Source organism: Gracilinanus agilis, chromosome 1, assembly GCF_016433145.1.
Source record: "Gracilinanus agilis isolate LMUSP501 chromosome 1, AgileGrace, whole genome shotgun sequence".
NCBI lineage: Eukaryota > Metazoa > Chordata > Mammalia > Didelphimorphia > Didelphidae > Gracilinanus > Gracilinanus agilis.
The window spans coordinates 4,071,364-4,091,627 of record NC_058130.1 but is presented as its reverse complement, the minus strand read 5'-3'; the positions used below and the strand labels follow the sequence as shown (position 1 = coordinate 4,091,627).

The 20,264-nt window shown below is 58.2% G+C and overlaps 1 protein-coding gene across 1 annotated transcript in view; it reads left to right on the top strand.

Annotated features, from left to right (window-relative positions):
• The window catches only part of ELMO1 (engulfment and cell motility 1), a 227,036-nt gene extending 206,780 nt beyond the window's left edge, over positions 1-20,256 (top strand). The window contains exons 15-19 of the mRNA XM_044676775.1: positions 4,895-5,007; positions 16,792-16,899; positions 17,712-17,794; positions 18,758-18,835; positions 19,602-20,256. Of these exons, the coding sequence (XP_044532710.1) occupies positions 4,895-5,007; positions 16,792-16,899; positions 17,712-17,794; positions 18,758-18,835; positions 19,602-19,802 (583 nt within the window). The 3' untranslated portion in view covers positions 19,803-20,256. The remainder of the gene's footprint in view (positions 1-4,894; positions 5,008-16,791; positions 16,900-17,711; positions 17,795-18,757; positions 18,836-19,601) is intronic.
• The last annotated feature ends 8 nt before the right edge of the window (positions 20,257-20,264 follow it).

Genomic DNA, 20,264 nt, shown 5'->3' with positions numbered 1-20,264 from the left:
TACAGTGCAGAGTCTGGATCTGGAAGACCCAAGTTCAAATCCCACCTCAGATGAAGGATCCTGGGCAAGTCACTGTACCTCTGCCTGTCTCGGGTGCCTCCACTGTAAAATGGGGGTAATAGAAGCCACCTCCTAAGGCTGTTATAAACACCAAAGGAAATATTTATCGAGCCTTTACCGCAGTGGCTGGCACAGAGTAGGTCTGTTGTTGCTGTGCTCATTGCCCTTTAGCTGGTGCTAAAACCAAAAAACAAGATTAAAGGATCCTGTCTGAGTTGGAACAAGCAATTTTCAGTGACCTCCTGACAGCCGAGACTTTGCCCCGGGCCATGCGGTGAGCCCTGGGCCATGCCATGAGCCCTGGGCCAGCACTGCTCCTCTTGCTCAGCATCCCCTGCTGTCAGAAGGGCTCTCCCTCGGGACTCCAGTCACCTCCTCTAGCTCAGGCGCCAGGAGGGGTTCCGTAGCCCCATCCATTCCTCAGACCAGACTCTCCATGAAAGTCCTTGAGGCACAGAAGCCCTAAAGGGAAGCCTTATGACAAGGAGAAATGAACCAAGAACAAAGGGCAAGAGAAAAGAGCTCCTCATTCAGTCATTTTTTCACTCAAGAAGCATCATCTAGGGATGGTGGAGCTGGACACTGGCCTNGGACGAAGGAAGGAAGGAAGGAAGGAAGGAAGGAAGGAAGGAAGGAAGGAAGGAAGGAAGGAAGGAAGGAAGAGCAGAAAGACTGAGTGGGAGATGGGTTTGAGTTTTAGGTTGAGGGGACAAAAAATTGCCTTGTTATTAGTAAAACAAGGACCACCAGAGTGGTGCCCCCAGAATGAATCCTGTCCTCTCCTGCAAAATCTCTCACCAACAGTTACTTCTCCTCAAAGTCAGCCATTCAGTTAATAAGCATTTATTAAGCACCTCCTGTGTGCTAGGCACAGTGCCAAGTGCTGGGAGCTGTCCACTGTAGAGAAAATTGGCCTTTTTTATTTAATGATCAAAGAGTGAACAGATACCACTTGGGAGGAGAAAATGGGGGCTTTTGCTCTCTTTCTCATCTTTGGTTATTTTTCTCATGGCAGTGCCATTAATTCTCTCTGCTTTGGGAAGGGTATCCAACCCAGTTAATGGAAAGAAGAAGCAGGACTGATGAAAACAGCACTTCCTGTCTTGTTTGGGTGGCAGAGAAAAGACTGCATAACCCAAGTGAGGCAGCCAAGTCAGAACAGACTTCAGATTTTCGGAATTTTAGAACAGGATTCAGAGCAGGCCGGCCCTGCCTTCTAGACGAGTCTCCATCTCTCTGCGATACCCAAAGCCCGATCACGACTCTGTACCCGCTGATGACCAAACGTCAGCAGGGCACAGGCATAGTTGTTTTTCCGTGAGGGAGGAGAGAATTGGCTTCCTTATCCAGCCCTCTTTGGCCCAGCCACGTGAGCAGCAGCCACAGAAGAGGGTTCAGTCTTCAGCCCCAGAGCGGAGCAAAGCTGTCCCTCACGTGGCGATGCCGACTCCATGAGCTCCGACTTATCCAGACCCACAGCAGGACTCTTCCTGGAACGTGGCTCAGTGCAGGCTCAGATGGAGAGTGAGCCCAGCTCTGTACCTGGTCGGGCCTGCGTTTGCCTGCGCTCCTCTGATCTTCGGGCCGGTTCACTTCAGAGCGGGCCCTCGTGCCCATTCCCATTATCACCAGATGGCCTTCCGGTGTCCCCTTGAGTGAGCCCCGTTGGGGCGGTCTGCTCAGCGAGCCGTCTTCCTTCCAAGAAGACAAATCCTCGCGGACAACCTGGATGTAAAAGATAATTCAGTGACGGCGTCTCACGGAGAAGAGAAGTGGAGAGAATCGGACCCGGGAACGCCACATTGGTGAGCACGGTTCTGTGTTGGGTCCGAAGTCAGTCTGCTGGGCTTGGATCCGTGCCTCAGGCCTTGGGGGCGTCATCTGTAAAATGGGGAGATGGACAAGACGGCCTCTTGACGGCTTCCATCTTTCAAGCCGTAGATCCGTTTGCGTGTTCCCAGCCAAATCACTGGAACGGACCTCCTTCAGCTGTCAAATAAAGAGTTTGGACTAGACGGTGTCTCAAGAGTCTCCAACTCTGAAAAACAGAAGCAAACAGCAGCCCGTGCAGGCTTCTATCCGTGCAGACATCGGACGCTTCACTAAAACGAGGCTCCTGGGAGGGGGTCGCCCCGGCTCGTGCCGTCTCATCAGGCCCAGCCAAGGCCATCTTTTCGTCCGAGACGGAGAGGGAGAAGCGCAGCAGCGGAGATGCCCAGGAAAAGCTCGTTCAGTGAGTCCGGCGCTGGGAAGGGAGACTTTTGTCCCCCGGCCCTGCAGGGCTTTCTAAGCGGGTCCTGTGATCTACTGCTGAGCCTGAGGGGGCTGCCCTCCCCAGCCCCTTCTCAGCTGGAGTCAGGGCTGGTGGAAGCATCCAATTTGCCGAGTCCATTCTCCCCAACATGAAAGCAGATAATAAATAGCTTCCACGAGCGAGGAGGCTGAGATGGAGCCCCGAGGGGCCTTCACATCATCAAGGGAGCCAGCCAGGGGATGACAGCTGCATTTCCATATCCCACTCCATGGAGGGGGGGGGGGCGGCATCAGCCCATCGCATGACAGGAGCTGGAGGCCGCCGACGCCCAAGGCGGGCACTAATGGACTCCCGGAACACGCGCTCCGATGAGCATCGTGCTCTCTACAGAAACGTCGGCCCAGGCCTGGATGGGCCCCAGCACAGGCAGGTGGCGAGAAGGCGCGTCTCGACTGCTGTCAGCCAGAAGGACTTACAGCACTTACTGCGTCCAGGCTCCGTGCTAAGGGCCAGAGACAGAGCAAAGGGCTGCAGCATCCCCGGCCCTCGAGGAGCTCCCGTTCCAATGGGGCAGCTCAAGGATGTCCTCTATGAATGGGTCCCCTCCGGTGGTGGGGAAGCAACAGCAGCACTCCGAGGAGGCATGCAGAGACGGCCCCCAGCTGTGGGCTCCAGGCTTCCTCTGCACTTGCTCTTCTCCCCCTCGACACTGAGGGAGCCCCCCATGACAGGGTGGCCACCAGGAACCGCCCCCAGGATGAAGAGACCGAGCCTTAAGTGGAGGTCACTGAGGGCACGGAGGAGATTCTGGCTTGGTCCTTCTCCCCTTCCAGAAGGGCCTCCTGAGCACCTACTGTGTGCCAGGCATTGTGCCAGGCTTTCAGGAGGCAAATAAAAAGAAGATGCTCTGTGCCCAGAGCCAGTCTGACTGATGGCACCGTCTGAATTCCTGGCTGTTCTGAAGAGACGACTGATGACCCCTGGACCGTCTGATTCTGGCACATTCGGGCGCCAAAATGGAATCTGATTCTGTTTGGAGAAGAGGGAATTGCATTCTTCATCTGATCTTTTTCTTGTGGCCTGTCAGGAACAAGAGGGAGGGCCACTGGCTGGGCAGTGTGAGCAGGTGCTGGTCCCCACGAGTTGTTCTTGTTTGTTAGCTCATCTGGAAGATTCAGGAAGAGACAGAGGGGCTGCTATCTGCACTGGCGGAGGGGGACCCAGGTGATGAGAGCTGGAGTCCTTCGGGGCATTACATTCTCTTAGCCCAAAGTGGGTTGGCACAGTGACTGCACCTCTTCATTCCCACAACGTCCTGTCGTCTGGGCTCTCCAGAGGCACTGATGTCCCCAGTTTAGAGCAGACCAAACTGAGGCAGAGAATGTTGCCAAACCAAAAAGAACCTTGTTTCTGAGTGGATCTAGTATTCCCAAGAACAGCGAGTGTGTCGAGGGCCAGGGCTGGCGGCAGGAAGACTCTGACCTCGGGCTACATGACTTGTCCAGCCTGGGCAGTCACTTCACTTCTGTCCGCCCGAGTTTCCTCGTCAGTGAAATAGGGTCCATTACTAGCCTCTACCTGCCAGGCAACAACTCTGGGCATCGGATGAGATCACTGTGAAATACTTTACCAAGTACCCGTAAGCACTACTTCCATCTAGAGTGGTAATGAAGAGACCTCCACCTTTTCCTCCCAATTAGTGCACAGACTCCCATATTTTATCTCCTAGAGCAGCGATTCCCAAAGTGGGCGCCACCGCCCCCTGGTGGGTGCTGCGGCGATCCAGGGGCAGTGACGGCCCCACTTTTATTGTATTCCATTCTATTCTGAGTTCAATAAATAGTTTCATAATTTCCAGGGGGCGCTGAGTCATATTTTTTCTGGAAAGGCCAAAAAAGTTTGGGAAGCGCTGCTCTAGAGCAAAGCATGATGTTGAAAAAACATGGAATTGGCTCTTGCGTGTTGGCACACCCAGATGAGGAAATGGCTTCAAAGAATGACATCGGTGTCCCAAAAGTCTTAGGGCAATTTTAAGCTCTTTTGGAGCCCCATTGGGGAAGGGGAGGGTGTGGGGGTATCACTGGAGTAGGGGAGGGGCCAGAGTGACTGTTTTCCAAGGAACTTTGGGAAAGGAAAAATGAACAGAAGTTGTAGGTGAGCTTCATTGGGGTCTGCAGTTTGCCAACGTCACGATCCTGCCAGCCCAGTGTGGTACCCAGCGAGGGACGACGTTTGTAGGTTTTGTCTTAAGCAGCTGATCAGAATCGGTTGCCAGAATTACAAGTCCAGCTCGACTTGGTTTGGATTTGGGAGCTTGGGAAGGGGGCAGAATATCTATCATTACTTCCTATTACTGTCTAATTAAACTGTTCCGGGAGCTTTTTCCGCGTTCTATGGGTCCTGTGGCAGATGAAGTGGTGAAACACTGGTGGGGGCTTCTGCACCGTGCCTTCGAAAGGATTCTGACACGTAAAAGACCTAGAAGCTAGCTGCCTGGCAGGGGAGGGCTTTTGGGAAGGGGGGGCCTTAGTGACCCTCACAGGCTACATTTGTTTTGTGTTTTCTGTTGGCTTTTAACAGAGAACTGAAGGAGAAGATCCAGCCTGAAATCTTAGAGCTCATCAAACAACAGCGTCTGAATCGCCTCGTGGAGGGCACCTGCTTCAGGAAACTCAACAGCCGAAGGAGACAAGGTACCCCGGGGGCAGGGGGCTCGCTAAGGAGAAGTCCAACAGAAGCATGCTTCCCACTCCACACCAGTCATGGCTACAGGCAAGGGTGGGCAGCTTCCTTCTGCCACTGGTGAGGTCTTGCCTCCAGGACCTTTTATGGCAGGGTCAGTGGCCTCTGAAGGTATTAATAAAGTCTCTCATATCCTGGGGACCAGGCTGAGAGGCGGGGACTGAGAACAGACTGAACAGATGAGCCAGAAGCCCAACGATCAATGGAAGGGTGCACACTGGGTGTGCAGTCTCAGCGGAATGCCCGAGGATCTGTTATCAGCCCATTTATGTGAATGTGTTGATGGATGGATAAAAGCTTAGACCGTGGGCTTCTCGGATTAGAAGAGATCCGAAGGGGAAGCCAGCATTTTGGAATGAAGACTTGGGATCCAAAATGGGCTCAGGGAGCAGAACCTTGGGCCAAGTCTAATAAGGTGGAGCATCAGAGTGAGATCAGTAAATGTAAAGCCTTGGATATGGGTCCAAGAAATCAATTTCGTGAATACAAAATAGAGGAATCTTGGCCAAAAAATGGTTCATGTGGAAAAGATCTTGTGGGTCCAAAGGAACACAAGCTCCTTTCAATCATCAGCGACACAATGACCACAAAGGTTTGTGAAATCTTAAACGGCAGAGCTGTAACACTGGGCAAGTAGAAGGATCAAGATGGAGGGCGAGCTGGAGGAGGCAGTGGATGTCCTGCTGACCTCTGCCCTGCCATTGACAAGCTGGCATGGGTCCAGATGATTTGGGGACACTAGGCCAGGCCATGAGAATATCTTTGAAGGGAACAGGGGATGTTCAGCCTAGAAGAGGTGCCTCAGAGGGTAGGTATGAGAGCTGGGCTCAGGGATTGGGAGGGAAGTCGTGTGGAAGATAGATCGGGCTTGGGCCCCCCTTGAGATCTGTGAGGGAGGAAGTAGCACAAAAGGCAGAGGACCGGGGTTCAAATCCCATCTCTGGCCTTGCCTCTCTGTGTGACCTTGGGCAGGTCACTTTACTTCTTTTTTCTGTGGGAGGAAGGGGCTCAGTTAGATGCCTCTGGGGCCCCTTCCAGCTCCAAGGCAGTAGATGCACCACTTTTATCCCGGTGTAGTCCTCATGACTGCTCTGGAGAAGGCAGCTTCCCTGGTACTGGCGGCCTTAAGATGGAGATCACCTCCCACGTGGGACTCGCATTTCCTTGACAGGCTAATTTCTCTAGAGCTGGTACCACCACCCTCCGGCAGCTGTTCCTGTGCCAAGCTTGGCTTTCGTTGCCAGGCTCCCACCCAGTGCTTCCTTCTTAGCACTGTGCTGTGGATGAAGTCCCCTGCGGCGAGCTGGGCCAGAGACGGAGCCCTCCCTGACGGTCACACGCGGGTGCCTCGAGGGGCACCCGGGGAATGTCTGCAGCTTGTCCTGCCGCCCATGTTCTCCGGGCCAGGTGCCCAGAGGCCAGCCTTTCCCCTGTGAGCTCTGTCCTTGGGGCCCTCATGGAGCAGCCACGGGGACAGCCAGGGAGGCTTTCTGGGAAAGCCCAGCCTTCCAGCTGCCTCGGAAGGGGAATGTGAAGCCTTTTCTGGGTGATCAGTCGTCTTGGGAATGTGCTGGAGGTGCAGGAAAACCTATTCGGCGTCACTTGGGCCCGGGGAGCCCTCGGCCATCTGTCTGGGAGCTGCGGTGCGGGCGGTTGGTGGAGGCCGGCCACCGGCGGCTGAAAAGCGGGGACGGCCAGCGGCCACGAGACCAGACTCTCGGCTCCGGTCTGGGCCGCTCAGGACAGGTCTCGGCCCCCTTGGGTGGGGCACCGACGCTCAGCTTCCTGGAATCCTGGGATTTCTTCTGCTCTAACCGGATGGCGAGGCCCAGGAAAGCACCTGCAGTGAAGCAGCCTCACGGCGCTCCCGGGGGAGGCATGAACCGGCTGCTCCAGGCAGCTCCATCTCGGGGGCTTGGGGAGGACGTCCAGGCTGACGCGGGGCCCTCGTCTGAGGCTCTGCCCAGCAGCCTCGTGGGGGTCTCTGGACCTCCCAAGGAGCTCGGGGCCGAGGTGGCAGCTTGAATTCCCAGAACAGCCTCCCAGTGTGGGGCTCTTCACTTTCTGCGTGTGGAGGCGCCCGCAGACCCCTTCCTTCTCAGAATCATATTTTTTAAAGACAGAATAAAATGCCCCGGAGTGCGAGAGAAACCAACTCAGTGGGGAATGAGCTATCAAAATACTGCTAGAAACCAAGCCCCAGGGCAGCTGGGTAGCTCAGTGGATTAAGAGTCAGGCCTAGAGACGGGAGGTCCTGGGTTCAAATCCAGCCTTAAGACACTTCCCAGCTGGGTGACCCTGGGCAAGTCACTTGACCCCCATGGCCCACCCTTACCACTCTTCCACCAAGAAGCCAATACACAGAAGCTGAGGGTTAAAAAAAAAAAAAAAACAAGCCCCCGGGCCCCAGGTTAAGACCCCTGGAAGTCGCCATATAAAGTAGGTGGGAGCTACAAGCCTCTCCCATGGTGCCTTTCACCTAAGGCTTGACCTGCTTGGTTGGTTGAACTTGGGGAAAGACTGCAGCCTCGGGGTAGGGGGTCTGGCGGCCTTCTCTGGCGCCAGGACCCAAGTCACTTCGTGCCCTCTGGCTTCACCTTCCTCACCTTTAAAAGCTTCCTAAATGCCCCCTGGAGCCCGCGCCAGGCTCTTGTCTAGGATCTGATCATCTGAGCTCCGTTTCCTCCTGGGTTGTCTCTGAGGCCCTCCACCCTGACTTTCTGGGCTAATGCTATGGCCTGGACCTGGGACCTCCTTGTTGGGTCGGGGGGCTTCCTCAGTAAGATGCATCCTTCCCAGAGGCCATCATCTCTTCACAAGTCTTAGAGGGTCACCTAGAGACTTGCCCAAGGCCACACAGCCGGGATGTGTCAGAGGGAGAACTCCGTCCCGGGTCTCCCTGGCTCCCAGCACAGCCTTCCATCCATCGCTGCCTCTCAGGACCCCGTGAGCCTGGAGGGAAATGGTTACTCCACTCCCCGCGGCATCAGCCCCAGTGCCAAAGCCACCAGGCGGCTCTTTTTTCTTTTAAACCCTCACCTTCTGTCTTGGAGTCAATCCTGGGTACTGGCTCCAAGGCAGAAGAGCGGTCAGGGTGGGCCATGGGGGCCAAGTGACTCGCCCAGGGTCACCCAGCTGGGAAGTGTCTGAGGCCAGATTGGAACCCAGGACCTCCCGGCTCTAGCACCAGGCCCTTCTTGAGCACAGACAGTTTTCCCTTTGGCTCCCTCATACCGAGGGCTCCTAAGCCCAGCAGCTTCTGTCCTCTTTTGTTTATTTGCTTATTCATACAACCAGGAAGTTCATAAATCAAAGCAAACTCCTTCTCAAGAGACAGACCTTTACATAAATCGAAAGTCAGAAGGAAACTCAGAAGCCCCTGAATACATGCCGGCCGCCTTACAGAGAAGGAACCCAGGCTCTGGAGAAAGTCATGTTTGCTCAGGCCAGGCCATAGTAGCAGTCCAGTGGGAGAGAGTCCTGGGTTCAAATCTTGTCTTGGATGGGTTTTGCCTGTGTGAACCTGGACAAATCAGATTCCCCCCCTGCAAAGGGACGGCATCGGAATCATCGCCCCTGAAGATGCCTTCCTACTTTCTCTCTGGGATCCAGAATGCTAGTTAGGACTTGAACCCAGGCTACTTACTCCATCTCTCGCATCCTTTGCACATCCCACCCCAGGAGAGCCAAAGTGAATGCTTGATGGCGGAGCCGCCCCCTCCTCCTCCAGCTAACACCCGGCCTCAGCTCCTTGCTTCAGGCCTCCTGAATTCCCCTCCACGAAGGCTAGTCTCCACCCTCTCTGCCTCAGCTTTACGGCTTATCAGATGCCGGGCGGCCTCCAGGCCCCCACTGCTCCTCTGGGGGCAGCCTCACAGCACGCTGCCAGACACATCCGAAGGCCCAAAAACTTGGGAGGAGCCTCTTCTACAGGGACGTCCCCGGCAGGGGAAGCCACCGTGGGCCCGGGGCCAGCTCCCCGCCAGGGAGAAGCATCCAAAGCCCTTCAGTGAAGGCTCTCCAGCTATTCTAGTGGAGAAAGCAGTGATCTGGGCAGCCAGGTGCCACAGGGAGTCAGGAAGATCCGAGTTCAAATCCTGCCTCACTTTCCTCCTCTGTAAAAGGCAGATAATAGTAGCAGCTACTTCCTTTGGTTGTTGTGGGGATCAGAGGAGTTACAGGGCTGTATAATTCCAGCTGTTGTTGTGGTACAGGCAGAGCTAGAGGCAGGCTAGAGGCAGGCTAGAGGTTTTACTATTTTTACTACATATGTGAAAAGTCTTCTCCAGGCTCTCGTCCTGCCCGAGCCTGAATCCGGGGACAACACGGCCAAACAGGGGCCTGTGGCTGGCTGGGTGTCATCCGACCGGAGGGCGGGGGCATGACTCCCATTGAAGACCATCCAGTCCAATCAATGTTGATTATGTGCCAGGCCCTGGAGTTGGTACAGGGAAGATGAATGAAGAAGCAGTTATTAGGCACTTCCTGCTGCCTGCCAAGCCCTTGGCTCAGCGCCAAGACAACAAGGAGAAAAGGCAGGCAGGCTTGCCCTCAGGGAGCTCCCATTCTAACCGGGGAGGCAAACCCTGGGAAGATCTCAGCCTAGGCCTGATGGGAAGGTCCATGGACCCGAGAGGGCAGCAGCAGAGCCAGGGTCAGGCCCCTGGTTTCATGTTGTGTCTACTGAAAGTCCAGTCTCTTTCCAATGGTGAACCAGCAGCCTGGGGTCAGTGGCTCCATGCAAGTACTTGAAATCCTGAGAATAAGCCCCACTGTCTCAGATGCGAGGTTGTGCCAGCTGTGGGTTTATTTGGTTTCCTTTGCCCATGAGGTCAGATTTAGCCAGCTGGTGTTTTACTTAAGTCTGTCGATAATGAAGGGGTGACAGAAGTGAATCTGGAACCAGAGAACCTGGATTCGGATGTCATTCTGACCTGTGTGACCTTGGGCCAGTCATCTTCCCCTGAAGAAACCTCAGTTTGCTCCTCTGCCAAGCAAGGAGCTTGGGTGCTATGGCCCCTCAAGGCCCTTCTAGTTTTAAAGCCAGGGTCTTGTGGCAGGAATTTCTCTTCTGGTTATCCTACTCAAGGTAAGAGCTGCTGGTTCCAGTCCAAGAAAATAATATCTCCCCTTGACATAAAAACAAGCCCAGTAAAAGCCTGGCTCTGAAGTTCCTTGGGAGTGTGGGGGTGACCCAGGATTCCTGGAGGCTCTCTCAGAAGAGCACACACTCTGATGAGGCCTCTCAACCCATGAAGTCTTTGAATCTGAGCCTAGTTCTGCCCTATAAGAGAGATCGTGGCTTCATAGATTCAGAGCTAGGAGGAAACTTAGGAGCCATTCTGTCCACTCCCATCATTTTACAAATGAAGAAACTGAGGCACAAGGTTAAGTGACTTGTCCAGAGACACACAGCTAATATGTGTCTGAGGCAGGATTTGAACCCAGATCCTCAAGACTCCAAATCCAGCCATCAAGCATCTACGCCACTTTGCTCTCATACCTGCTGTCTGTTGTCATATTCAAACTCTGGGAGTTGAGAGTCTCACCTTGATTGACAGGTGAAGACAGTTGGAGACAGCGGAATGTTCCCAGATGCCGTGAGGCCAAGAGGAAAGGCAGTTGGCCAGAGGGTATAAATACTAGCCTTGTGGTGAGAGCAGTAGAGATACCTTCTTCTATTTTTTTATAACGCTGTCCACTAGCCTCACTAGGGGCAACAGGCTGGAGGAGAGGAGGATGACTTATGGACAAAATCCAGGTGGGACTGCAGTCCCGTGCTCCTCTCTGTGCTTCAAAAAGGAAGACTGACTCACTGGCAAAAGGGAGGCAGAAGGTCCCCACAATGAGGCTGTTTTCAGGCTATTGATAGGCACTGACTCAACGGTAGTCGTCTGAATGGCTGATCTTTGTGCTGTGACCAGGAGACCAAACTGCTCCAAAGGACACCCAAAGACTTAAGGGAGACGCAGGCAGACAGAAGGATGCTCCAGGTTCTCCTCCGAAAGACACAAACTGAGGGTTCATTTCTCTGCACTGCCAGAGGCAACAAGAAACCCAATTTTCATGGCATCCTGAGCTTAGGCTGACAATGATTGGAGCTAAGAGTTAGCATCTGTCACAGAGGACAGAGAAGGTGAGGAAGTCTGGGAGGGATTTGGCAAGAGGCTCCCTCCTCGGGCGGCCTCTAACATTCCATTAGCTCCAGAAGTGGATCCTATGGAGAATGGCACAAACTGCTGGGAAGGAAGGCTCGGCATCCGAAGTGCCAGAGACCAGAGGGGAGGGAAACTGCGAAGCCCACAGCCTACACACCAGAGATCCCTCCTCCAAGGAGAGAGTCGGCTGTGGGCCTTCGTACTGGAAAAGGACCCAAATGATGGCCCTCCGTCGGGGCAGTGCCTGACAGTAACCCGTCGGCCCAATGCAAGCCCAGAAGGCTTGACCGTAGGTCACAGACAGGAGCTGGGATCACGCCCAGAGATGAATCAGGCTCCACTTAGCGGGTGTGGCCTTATGAAGGAGGTGGAGGATGACAAACAGCATCACCTCGTGACACAGCAAAAATCCACTGAAGAGGTCTTGGGTGGAGAAGCCACCAGTAAGGCCCATCATCTCAGGAACGGCTATAGAGGAAACTGAGAAGAGAACTGCCCGATACAGAAAGGACCTGACCGGCTGCCGGCAGCTTCTCCGTGGTCCCTCCTCGTGAGAAATGCTAGAGCCCACGCCTAGCACGTGACTGATCGCTCGGTGAGGAGGAGACGGTGTACTTGCGGAGATGAAATCAGAAAGAGTGGCAGGACCTGAGCAGACACCCAGAAAAAAGCCGGGCTGGAAGTGGCGCAATTCCCTGGAGGGCACCCCCAAAAGGGAGGCCTCCTCCCTCCCGAAGAAGGGGAGAGTCACGGCCCACACTTTTAGCCACCAAAAAGGGGAGCCAAATGGCATCAGCCCTACTGAGCCAGCGAAGGCTATCGCTAAACTTCTCATGAGAAGAATCGGCTCCAGTCGAGTGGATCCTTGGTAAACAGCGGCGCGAGGAAGCAGCAGCCACAGACGGCTTCTTTCCCCCTGAAGGTCGTGTCTCCTTCGTTCCACGGGGACTGTCCGAGGGATGCGAAGAACGGAAGGTCTGGCCGAAGCTCACGGCATCTTGCTCCAAGCTCCACGCTCCGTCCATCCACTGAGTGGTGGCCCCAAAGGAAGCCCAAACTGGAGACCTCCTCACTCATGAGTCCTCCTGCGACCTGGGCGGAGTCCTGTGCGGAATGTTAACAGATGAATTCCCTGTACGGCCTGCTGCCGACCCAAGGAGGCTGTGGTACGGGGACGGGTGAGCCAGCCCGAGAGGAAGCGGGTCTGGTGGGAAGAGGAGGAGGAGGAGGAGGAGGCAATCAGTAGCCCCGGTTTGGGAAAGTCCAAGTGCTTTCCTGACTGAATTCTTCTCTTCTGCACGCCGTGCTGGCAGCGTCCAATGGCTGTGAACCAGACAATCTCAGAACCTCGAGAGAACCAAAATTTCTGCAGGACGTTCGCAAAAGCATCATGGAAACCACTGAGCATGCGGCGTCCAGGCCAAGCCAAATGAGATGAGGCCGGAAGCTGAGGGCCGGGGAGAGCGGGGAGGCCGCAGGGGACCCCAGGACTTTCTGAAAAAGGCCGAGTGGTTGGTTTATGGTGGTGGCCATTGAGGGGGTTCTGGAGGTTCCGTAAAGTGAAGCCAGGCCACAGGATAAAGGTGCACGAGGGAGCTCGTTGGGCATTGGGCTTCCTGGTGCATTTCCATTCCAGAAGTCCTAGCTTAGGGGTCGGAAGGCTTGGGAGTCGCCCTGCAATAGCTCCTGTTCCCAGAATCCTACCTAGCGGGGCTCAAGGGGGCTTCATAGACTCTCTGGGTCGATACTTGTCCAGATCATTGATCGCATTTCCATGGTAGAGGGGGAGGCGCCTTCGTCAGGAGCGTTCTGGCTTCAATGCCTGCCCCGACTTAGCAGCTTTGTAGACTAGGCAAAGGAGTCCCCCACTCTGAGCCTTTGTTTCCTCCTCTGTGAAATGAGGATAATTATACTGGAAATAGAGGCCTGTGAGGTCGGACGGAAGAACTGATGAGCACGAATGGCTGGCCAGAGGTGGCAGACGGCTCTTTGCTCCTCCCTTCCCCGAACTGAGAGACAAAAAGGCCGTCTGTCTCCCCTCCCTGGAGTCGGGCCATCCCGTGGCTGGCTTCCGAGGAACGGGCGTTAGCTGCCACGTTGCTCCGCCTGAGCTGCGGCTGTCCTCGGAGCCCTCGCTGCCCGCCCCGAGTGCTCCTGGGCACGCGGGAAGCCTCTGCTGGTGCTGTTTGAGGACAGGAGAGCCGGCTAGGCGCTGGACGGCTCCGTGGGGACATGGAGGCACGGCTAGACGTGTGGAGGGGGAGATGGTGGGCAGCTAGAGGGCGGGGCAGTGGAGAGAGGGGAAGCCCGGGGGGTGGCTGGCTGGCTTTTGACTCCATTGACTTAGCGCTTAAGGGTGTTGGACGCCAACGTGACCTCGAAGCTGCCCCAAACACTGCCAGATGCTTTTCCTGCTCTGGCATTCTAAGAACGACTCGTGAAGAGATTTCGTCGTGCTCACGGTTTCACCCGAAGGGGCCGGGGGCAGGCACGGCCCCCGACTTGGAGAGCTCCACACACCTACCCATCTGCACACGAGGGCCCTCTTGCTGGGGAGGCTGAGGTTGGCACTACCCGAGACCCACAGCCGCCCGCCCGGGCTACCCGTTATTCTCTTGGAGATCCCTGGCCCAGGGCGCACAGCGGATTGCTGCAGGCTCAGCTGGTTGAATTCAGCCGCCTTCGGGCTCGCTACCATCGGAATCTTTTCTCTGCTCCCCCCAGTCTTGAGAGGGTGGGGCCAAGCGTCCTTCCTGGGGAAGCCCCTTGAGGTCAGCAAGAAAGCAAGTCTGGCTGGGGAGCAGGCCTGGGCCTTGGCTCCTTGGCCTCCTCAGTGGCCTGGCCAGCTCGGGCAGCCGTTCGGCTCCCAAGACTCAGGGCAGCTCTGCTCCATCTCATGAATCAAACCCATTTTTAGAAGGCTGCAGTTTGAGCCGAGCTGGGGGGAGGCCTCTGGAAGGGAAATTCTGAATCACCAGCTTGGCTTTCACTCCTCTTCTCTGTTTCTCCTGAAGCCGTGGCATGATGATCATTCACATTTCCAGAGCACTGATGGCAGGCGCACAGCATCCTTTCCCCACCACAGCCCTACAAGTATTTGTATACCCATTTCTCAGATAAGGAAATGAGGTCTTGGGAAGTTGAGACGATGGTCCCAGGTCACAGGACTAGTGGAACCAGAAGGACCAGGGGGTAAAACCGGCCACTTCCCGTCCCTCCGTGTGGCCTCAGACGTGCCACCCTCTGCCTCGAGGGCCTTACCTGGAAAACGAAGGGCTTGGATGCAGCAGCCTCTGAGCCTTCCCCCAGCTTTGCCTTCCTAAATCCCTCTGGGGCAAACAGCCGGGTCAGGCTCTGCAATTTCCACCCACTGTCCTCCTCCCCTGAAGGGTCCCCTGGGCGCACACGGAGAGCAAGCAAGGCCTTCCCCGACGGCCTCCCTCTCACAAGCCATTGAGCGGGCATGAAGGATCCTTCTTTCCCATGGAGTCCCCGGATCCCAGTTCTGGGCACCAGTGGAAGGCCCCTTCGAGGCCAGCTAGTCTGGCCCTTCTTATTACAGGTGAGGGAACAGAGGCCCAGGCCCACAGCCAAGTGACCTCCCAGAATCCTAGAGCTGCCACTAGAGGGCCCGCTGGGGGCCGGGGAATCACCCAGGCCAGGCCCCTTGTTTTCAAGATGGCCACGAAGGATAAGGCCTGGGTTTGGAGTCAGGAGGCTGAGCCTGGAGCTAGGAGGGCCTTCAGGGTCTTCTCACCAACAGGGTCCGACTCAACCCAAACACTGCGGACGAGGCCCTGTAGGGCCTCGGAGGTGAACGTGGGCCTCGACTCTGGTCACTCAGGGGGTGAGCAGCAGAGCCGGCATTGGAACTCGGCCCTTTGACTTGAGATCAGGCATCCTGCCACCAAGGGGGAGGCCACGGAATGGGCTGCCGTGACCATCAAAGCCCTCCTTCCTGGCCCCCGTCCCCTGGAGTTCTGTCTGACTTGGGAGGCCGTGGCCTGTCCTCATGGAAAACGGAGCCTGACCGAGAGGCACAGGAGCAGCTCCGGGAATAATCGTGCCTTTCCCCTCTCGAATGTTCTCCCGGAAACGGCGGCCGTGAGCGGCTCGTCACCCTCCGCCTCTCTCCCGGCCCCCACGTTCTTACCTTCAGCCTCCCCCTTTTTCCCCTCGAGCTCAGCATCCTTTAGGACATATTCCGAGTGTTTGGGGGGGGGCAGGACAAGGGCTGAGCCCCCTCTGCAGCCGCCCAAGGGACGACACGCACGGCTTGGTCCTTCGTGGTGGGCTTGCAAGAATCTCTTTCAGTTTTTTGGATCTGTTTAAAACACTTTCCAGTGAATTCTCGTCTGCTTTGAAAAGAACCTTTAACTGGGGAGATTTCGTTCCCCTCCAAGTGAGAGTATCAGACCCAGACCCCGGTGGAGCAGGACCAGAACCCAGCGGTCCGCCCCTCGCTCCAGGCACGGCCTCAGGTCGGTGATTAGATCCCAGGATTCCCAGAGCCTCCCAACTCAGGCCTCGTGGCCTCCCGCCTTCCCCAGTGGAAGTTCCCAGGGGACGAGGGCCGGCTCAGGCCAGCTCAGGCCTTCCTGTCCAGCCTCATCTCTTGGCACATCGTTAGCGCTTAAGGGTTGGCTTTTCATTGAGGCGTTTGTCCGGGATCTCCCGACTCAACAGACGTCTCTCCGTCAGTTCTGCCCTCTGTGAGAGGGACTGGATGTGCCTGGAATCCCGGCCTCCCTCGCGCTTCCCTGGGTCGGGCCCCAGAGCTCTCCCCGGACACAGCTGAACCTGGCGGCCGAGGGTCCGAGTGCAGAGCCGCCTCTCCCTCTTCTCACCCGGCCGTGCTTGGCCGTCGCCTCATCCCGTGGCCTCTCGTGCCTTCGTTTCTAAAGGGAGGGGGTCGGAGGAGGGGAGCCCCGAGGACCCCTCCAGCTCTAAACGGGTGACTCTAGGACAGCGATTCCCAAAGTGGGCGCCCGCCCCCCGCCGGGTGCTGCAGCCGTCCGCAGGTGCACTGATCTTCCTGTTGTAAAACACTAATTCCCGGGGGCCCCGGGGGGGTATTTTTCCTGGAAAGGGGGCGGCAGGCCGAGGAAGTTTGGGAGCCGCTGCTCTATGCTATTCCTGCTGAACATCTAAATGCAAGAAACGGAGAGGAAGGGCCCGGGCGGGTGTAGACGGGTCCCAGGAAGGATGGAGCCTTCCCAGAGGAACAAGGGTGCAGGTCAAGAGAGGGTCTGAGCGGAGTGCAGGTGGGGGTCTGCCCCGGGCCAGGATGCCCAGTTGGGAGCGGCCTTGGGGATTCCTTCTCTGGATGGATCCCCGCCTGGTGAAGCTGAGCCAGACCCACTCCCTGCCCTCCCCGAGCCGACAGTCTAAGAGAAAGACGCCCCACAGCAGCCCCCGCGGCCCGCCTCGCCGTTTCTCTCTCCATCTTCTCGCAGGAGGGGCTGCTCCAGGGCCACGTTGGGAGGGCAGCAGAGCAGAGGCCGGACCTCAGCCCCCGCCCGGGGCTCTTCGGGGTCCCGGGAATCACTCACGCGTCTCCCGGTGTTTTCCCCACAGACAAATTCTGGTACTGCCGGCTGTCGCCCAATCACAAAGTGCTGCACTACGGAGACCTGGAGGAGAGCCCGCAGGGGGAGGTGCCCCACGACTCCCTGCAGGATAAACGTAAGAGGCCAGAGCCGGGCGGGCCGTGGCTGTCCTCGAGGCGCTGCCCCTGTGAGCCGGGACGCACAGAGAAGTCGCCCCCAAAGTGGGCGCGGGGCCTTGGCCTTGGGGAGGGGGTGCTGCAGAAGGGGAGTCGCCTGAGCGGAGACCCGGAGGGTGCTGGGGGAGGAGAGATGACAGGTCGTGGGTGAGGGGCAGCGACTGGGCTCCGAGGTCCCGAGTTCCAAGTTCTGGCTCTTCTGCTTGCTCCCTGCCTGCCCCTCCTCCCTAAAGTGAGGGGTTCACGGCTTGGCCTCTGAGCTCCCCTCCACCCCCACACCTGTGACCCTGATCCGTCCTCCTCGCCTTTGGCCTCTGGCTCGGCTCGCACGGAGGGTTTCTCGGAGGTCCTCCAGCCGGCCTCAGCCGCCCGCCAGCCCCAGCACTGGGCCAGGAGTTGGGGGTCTGAGCTGGCCCTTCAGCCCTGGCTCTGGGACGCTCCAAACAGACAAGATCCACGTCGGGCCGCCCGCCTAGCCAGGGGCTTCCGTGACTCGCTTGGGGTCACACACCTGAGACGCATGATTAGAACCCAGGACCTCCTGTCTGTCCCAGTGGGATGCCCTGGGGATGGCTCTGCCCCTTTGAGAGCCCTCGCCGGTGGCAGGAAGCCCGCCAGGCTTTGGGGAGATGCAGAGAGGAGGAGGAGGAGAGGCTCTGTGTGCCCCCCATGTCCTTCTCTGTGACGAGGGGCGCCTGGCAGGGGCCCCGGGGGTGGGTCCGGCCCGGACGCCGGGAGGGCGGCTCTGACCGGCTGTCTTTGTGCCTTGCAGTGCCCGTGGCCGACATCAAAGCGGTGGTGACGGGGAAGGACTGCCCGCACATGAAGGAGAAGGGCGCCCTGAAGCAGAACAAGGTACGCCGCCCGCCTCCCCCGCAGAGCCCGGCGAGGCGTGGAAGGAGCTGCCCGCTCTGCCCATGTGCCAGGGCCCGCCGCCGGGCTTTGGCCCACTCCACACCCTTTAGGCCCGGGTGGCCGCTGGCACGCACTGGGCTCCGCACGAGGCTTCGGCCACGTCCTCGGGGGCCTCCCAGAGGCCGATTAGAACGGCGTGTCGGGGCGAGCGGCCGGGCCAGGCTGGCAGCAGGAGCTCCTCTCCGCCCTGCGCCACCCCAGCTCTGGCAGGCTGGCACGGTTACTGCCGCCCCCCCCCCCGCTTCCAGCTGGGCGTGGTGCCAGGCCTGTGGGTCGCCGCCCCCCTCCCTCCCGGAAGGCAGGCCAGGTGGTACATGGAGGGGGCGAGCCCAGAGGAGTCGCTTTAGTGGACCCCAAGCTCAGTGGGAAAAGGCCAGTTGAGGCTGGATGTCAGGAGGCGGGAGTTGCCGTGTGGGCCGGGGCAAAGGCAGGGTGTCCGGAGCCTGGACGCGTGTCTGTGACAGAACCATTCCAGGACTTATCCAGGGTCACCCGGCCATCGTATGACGGGGACAGGATTTGAACCCAGGACTTCCTGACCCCAGGGCTGGCCCTCTGTCCTCTCTCATTCCACATGGCTGCTCAGGCCATTGGACTGCTAGAGAGAGACACAGAGGGAGAGACAGAGAGAGACAGCTAGAGAGAGACACACAGAGAGAGGGACAGACAGAGAGACAGGCAGGGAGACACCAGCCGGCGCGCAGTCCAGGCCCTCCTCCTTGCTCGCTGTGCCACCTGGAGCAGGTCTCAGTTTCCCTCTTTTCGCGGGGTCGTGGAGGGCCTCCCCCCCTCCAGTGTCATCCCTACAGCGTCTCTCTGTCCTTGGGGTCCCCAAAGGGCTGGGGGTCCCTGGCAGCATGTTCCCGGTGCCCCCTGCCCAGCCCTCCCCGCCTCTCCTTCCAGGAGGTCCTGGAGCTCGCCTTCTCCATCTTGTATGACTCCAACTGCCAGCTGAACTTCATCGCTCCCGATAAGCACGAGGTAAGGGGGGACCTGGGGGGGGAGGGGAAGGGGGGAGGGGGCAGCCCCCCCACACACGTCCTCCTGGGAAGGCAGTGCCGAGCGCTGAGCCCTCCCCCAGGCCAGGGGCGGCCCTTCTGTGTTGTGTCTCTGATCCCCACCCTGACCCTGGAAACGAGGACCTGTTGTTATCCCCAGTTTACAGAGGAGGAAACTGAGGCCAGCGGGCCAAGTGACTGTCCCAGGACCACCCAGCTAGGCACAATCTGAGGCTGGCTTCCCCCTCTAGTCGTCGGAGGCTTGGCCTGGCTTGTGTGCCGGGTGGTTAGCCTGGTGGGGCTGCAGAATGCAGGCCGGCTTTGGACCCCGAGCCGCCGTGTGCCCTCGGAACCCCTCCTGGGGTCGGGCCAGACTCGGGCCAAACTTCCCTTTATGCGCGCCAGCGAGCTCCATGCCCAGAAGAAGGTGGGCCCCGCCCCGGCCCTGCCTCCTCCTCCCCCAGCCTCAGCCGGCCGGAAGGAAGGCGCTCGGCTCTGGGCTCTCCATTTAGAGCTTCTGCCCGAATTTCCCAAATTAAGCTGTGCTTCCCGCCTTCCAAACCCCTTGGAGTGGCCTCTAGTCCTCCTCCAGTTTGGCCGCCGGGAGCAGCGGCTTCTCCCTTAAAACGTGCCCTGAGGCAGCTCAGAGCGAGGCCCGGCCACCGCCCCCCCCCGCCCTGCCTCAGTTTCCCCATGTGCCCCGAGCCGGCCCTGACGAAGCCTCTCTCTCCCCCTCCCCCTCCCCGCAGTACTGCATCTGGACGGACGGGCTCAACGCCCTGCTGGGCAAGGACATGCTGAGCGAGCTCACGCGCAACGACCTGGACACGCTGCTCAGCATGGAGATCAAGCTGCGGCTGCTCGACCTGGAGAACATCCAGATCCCCGACGCGCCGCCCCCCATCCCCAAAGAGCCCAGCAACTACGACTTCGTCTATGACTGTAACTGAGGCCGGACTGAGCCACGTGGCGGCCGGGCCAAGCCCCGCCCACGCCCCGCCCCCAGCCCCGCCCCGCCAGAGACTGCCGCGCTGCCCGCTTCCCTTCTCACTGCTGCAGCCCCGGAGCGGCCCGGAGGGGGAGGGAGAGGGGCAGCCCCCCCCAGGGGGCCTGGGCGGAGCCGCCAGCCTCCCTCCCTCCCCAAGGACCAGAAGGAGGACCTTCAGCCCCAGCCTGGCCTCCCAAAGGACAAACGGGCTGGATTCAGGGCCCGGACCCCGCTCTCGGCCCTCCCTCCCCGCTGCCCCCGCCCTGCTTCTGGGCTCTCCCTTCCCCAACGGATGCCCTCTAGTCTATTAACTCAAAGCACAAGTCATGCAGCCCTGAGTTGGGTCTCTCTCCTCTTCCCTTTCTTCTTTCTTCTGCCCCCTCTGCTCGCTCCCCCTCTCTTCCCCTCCCCCTTCTCCTCCCCC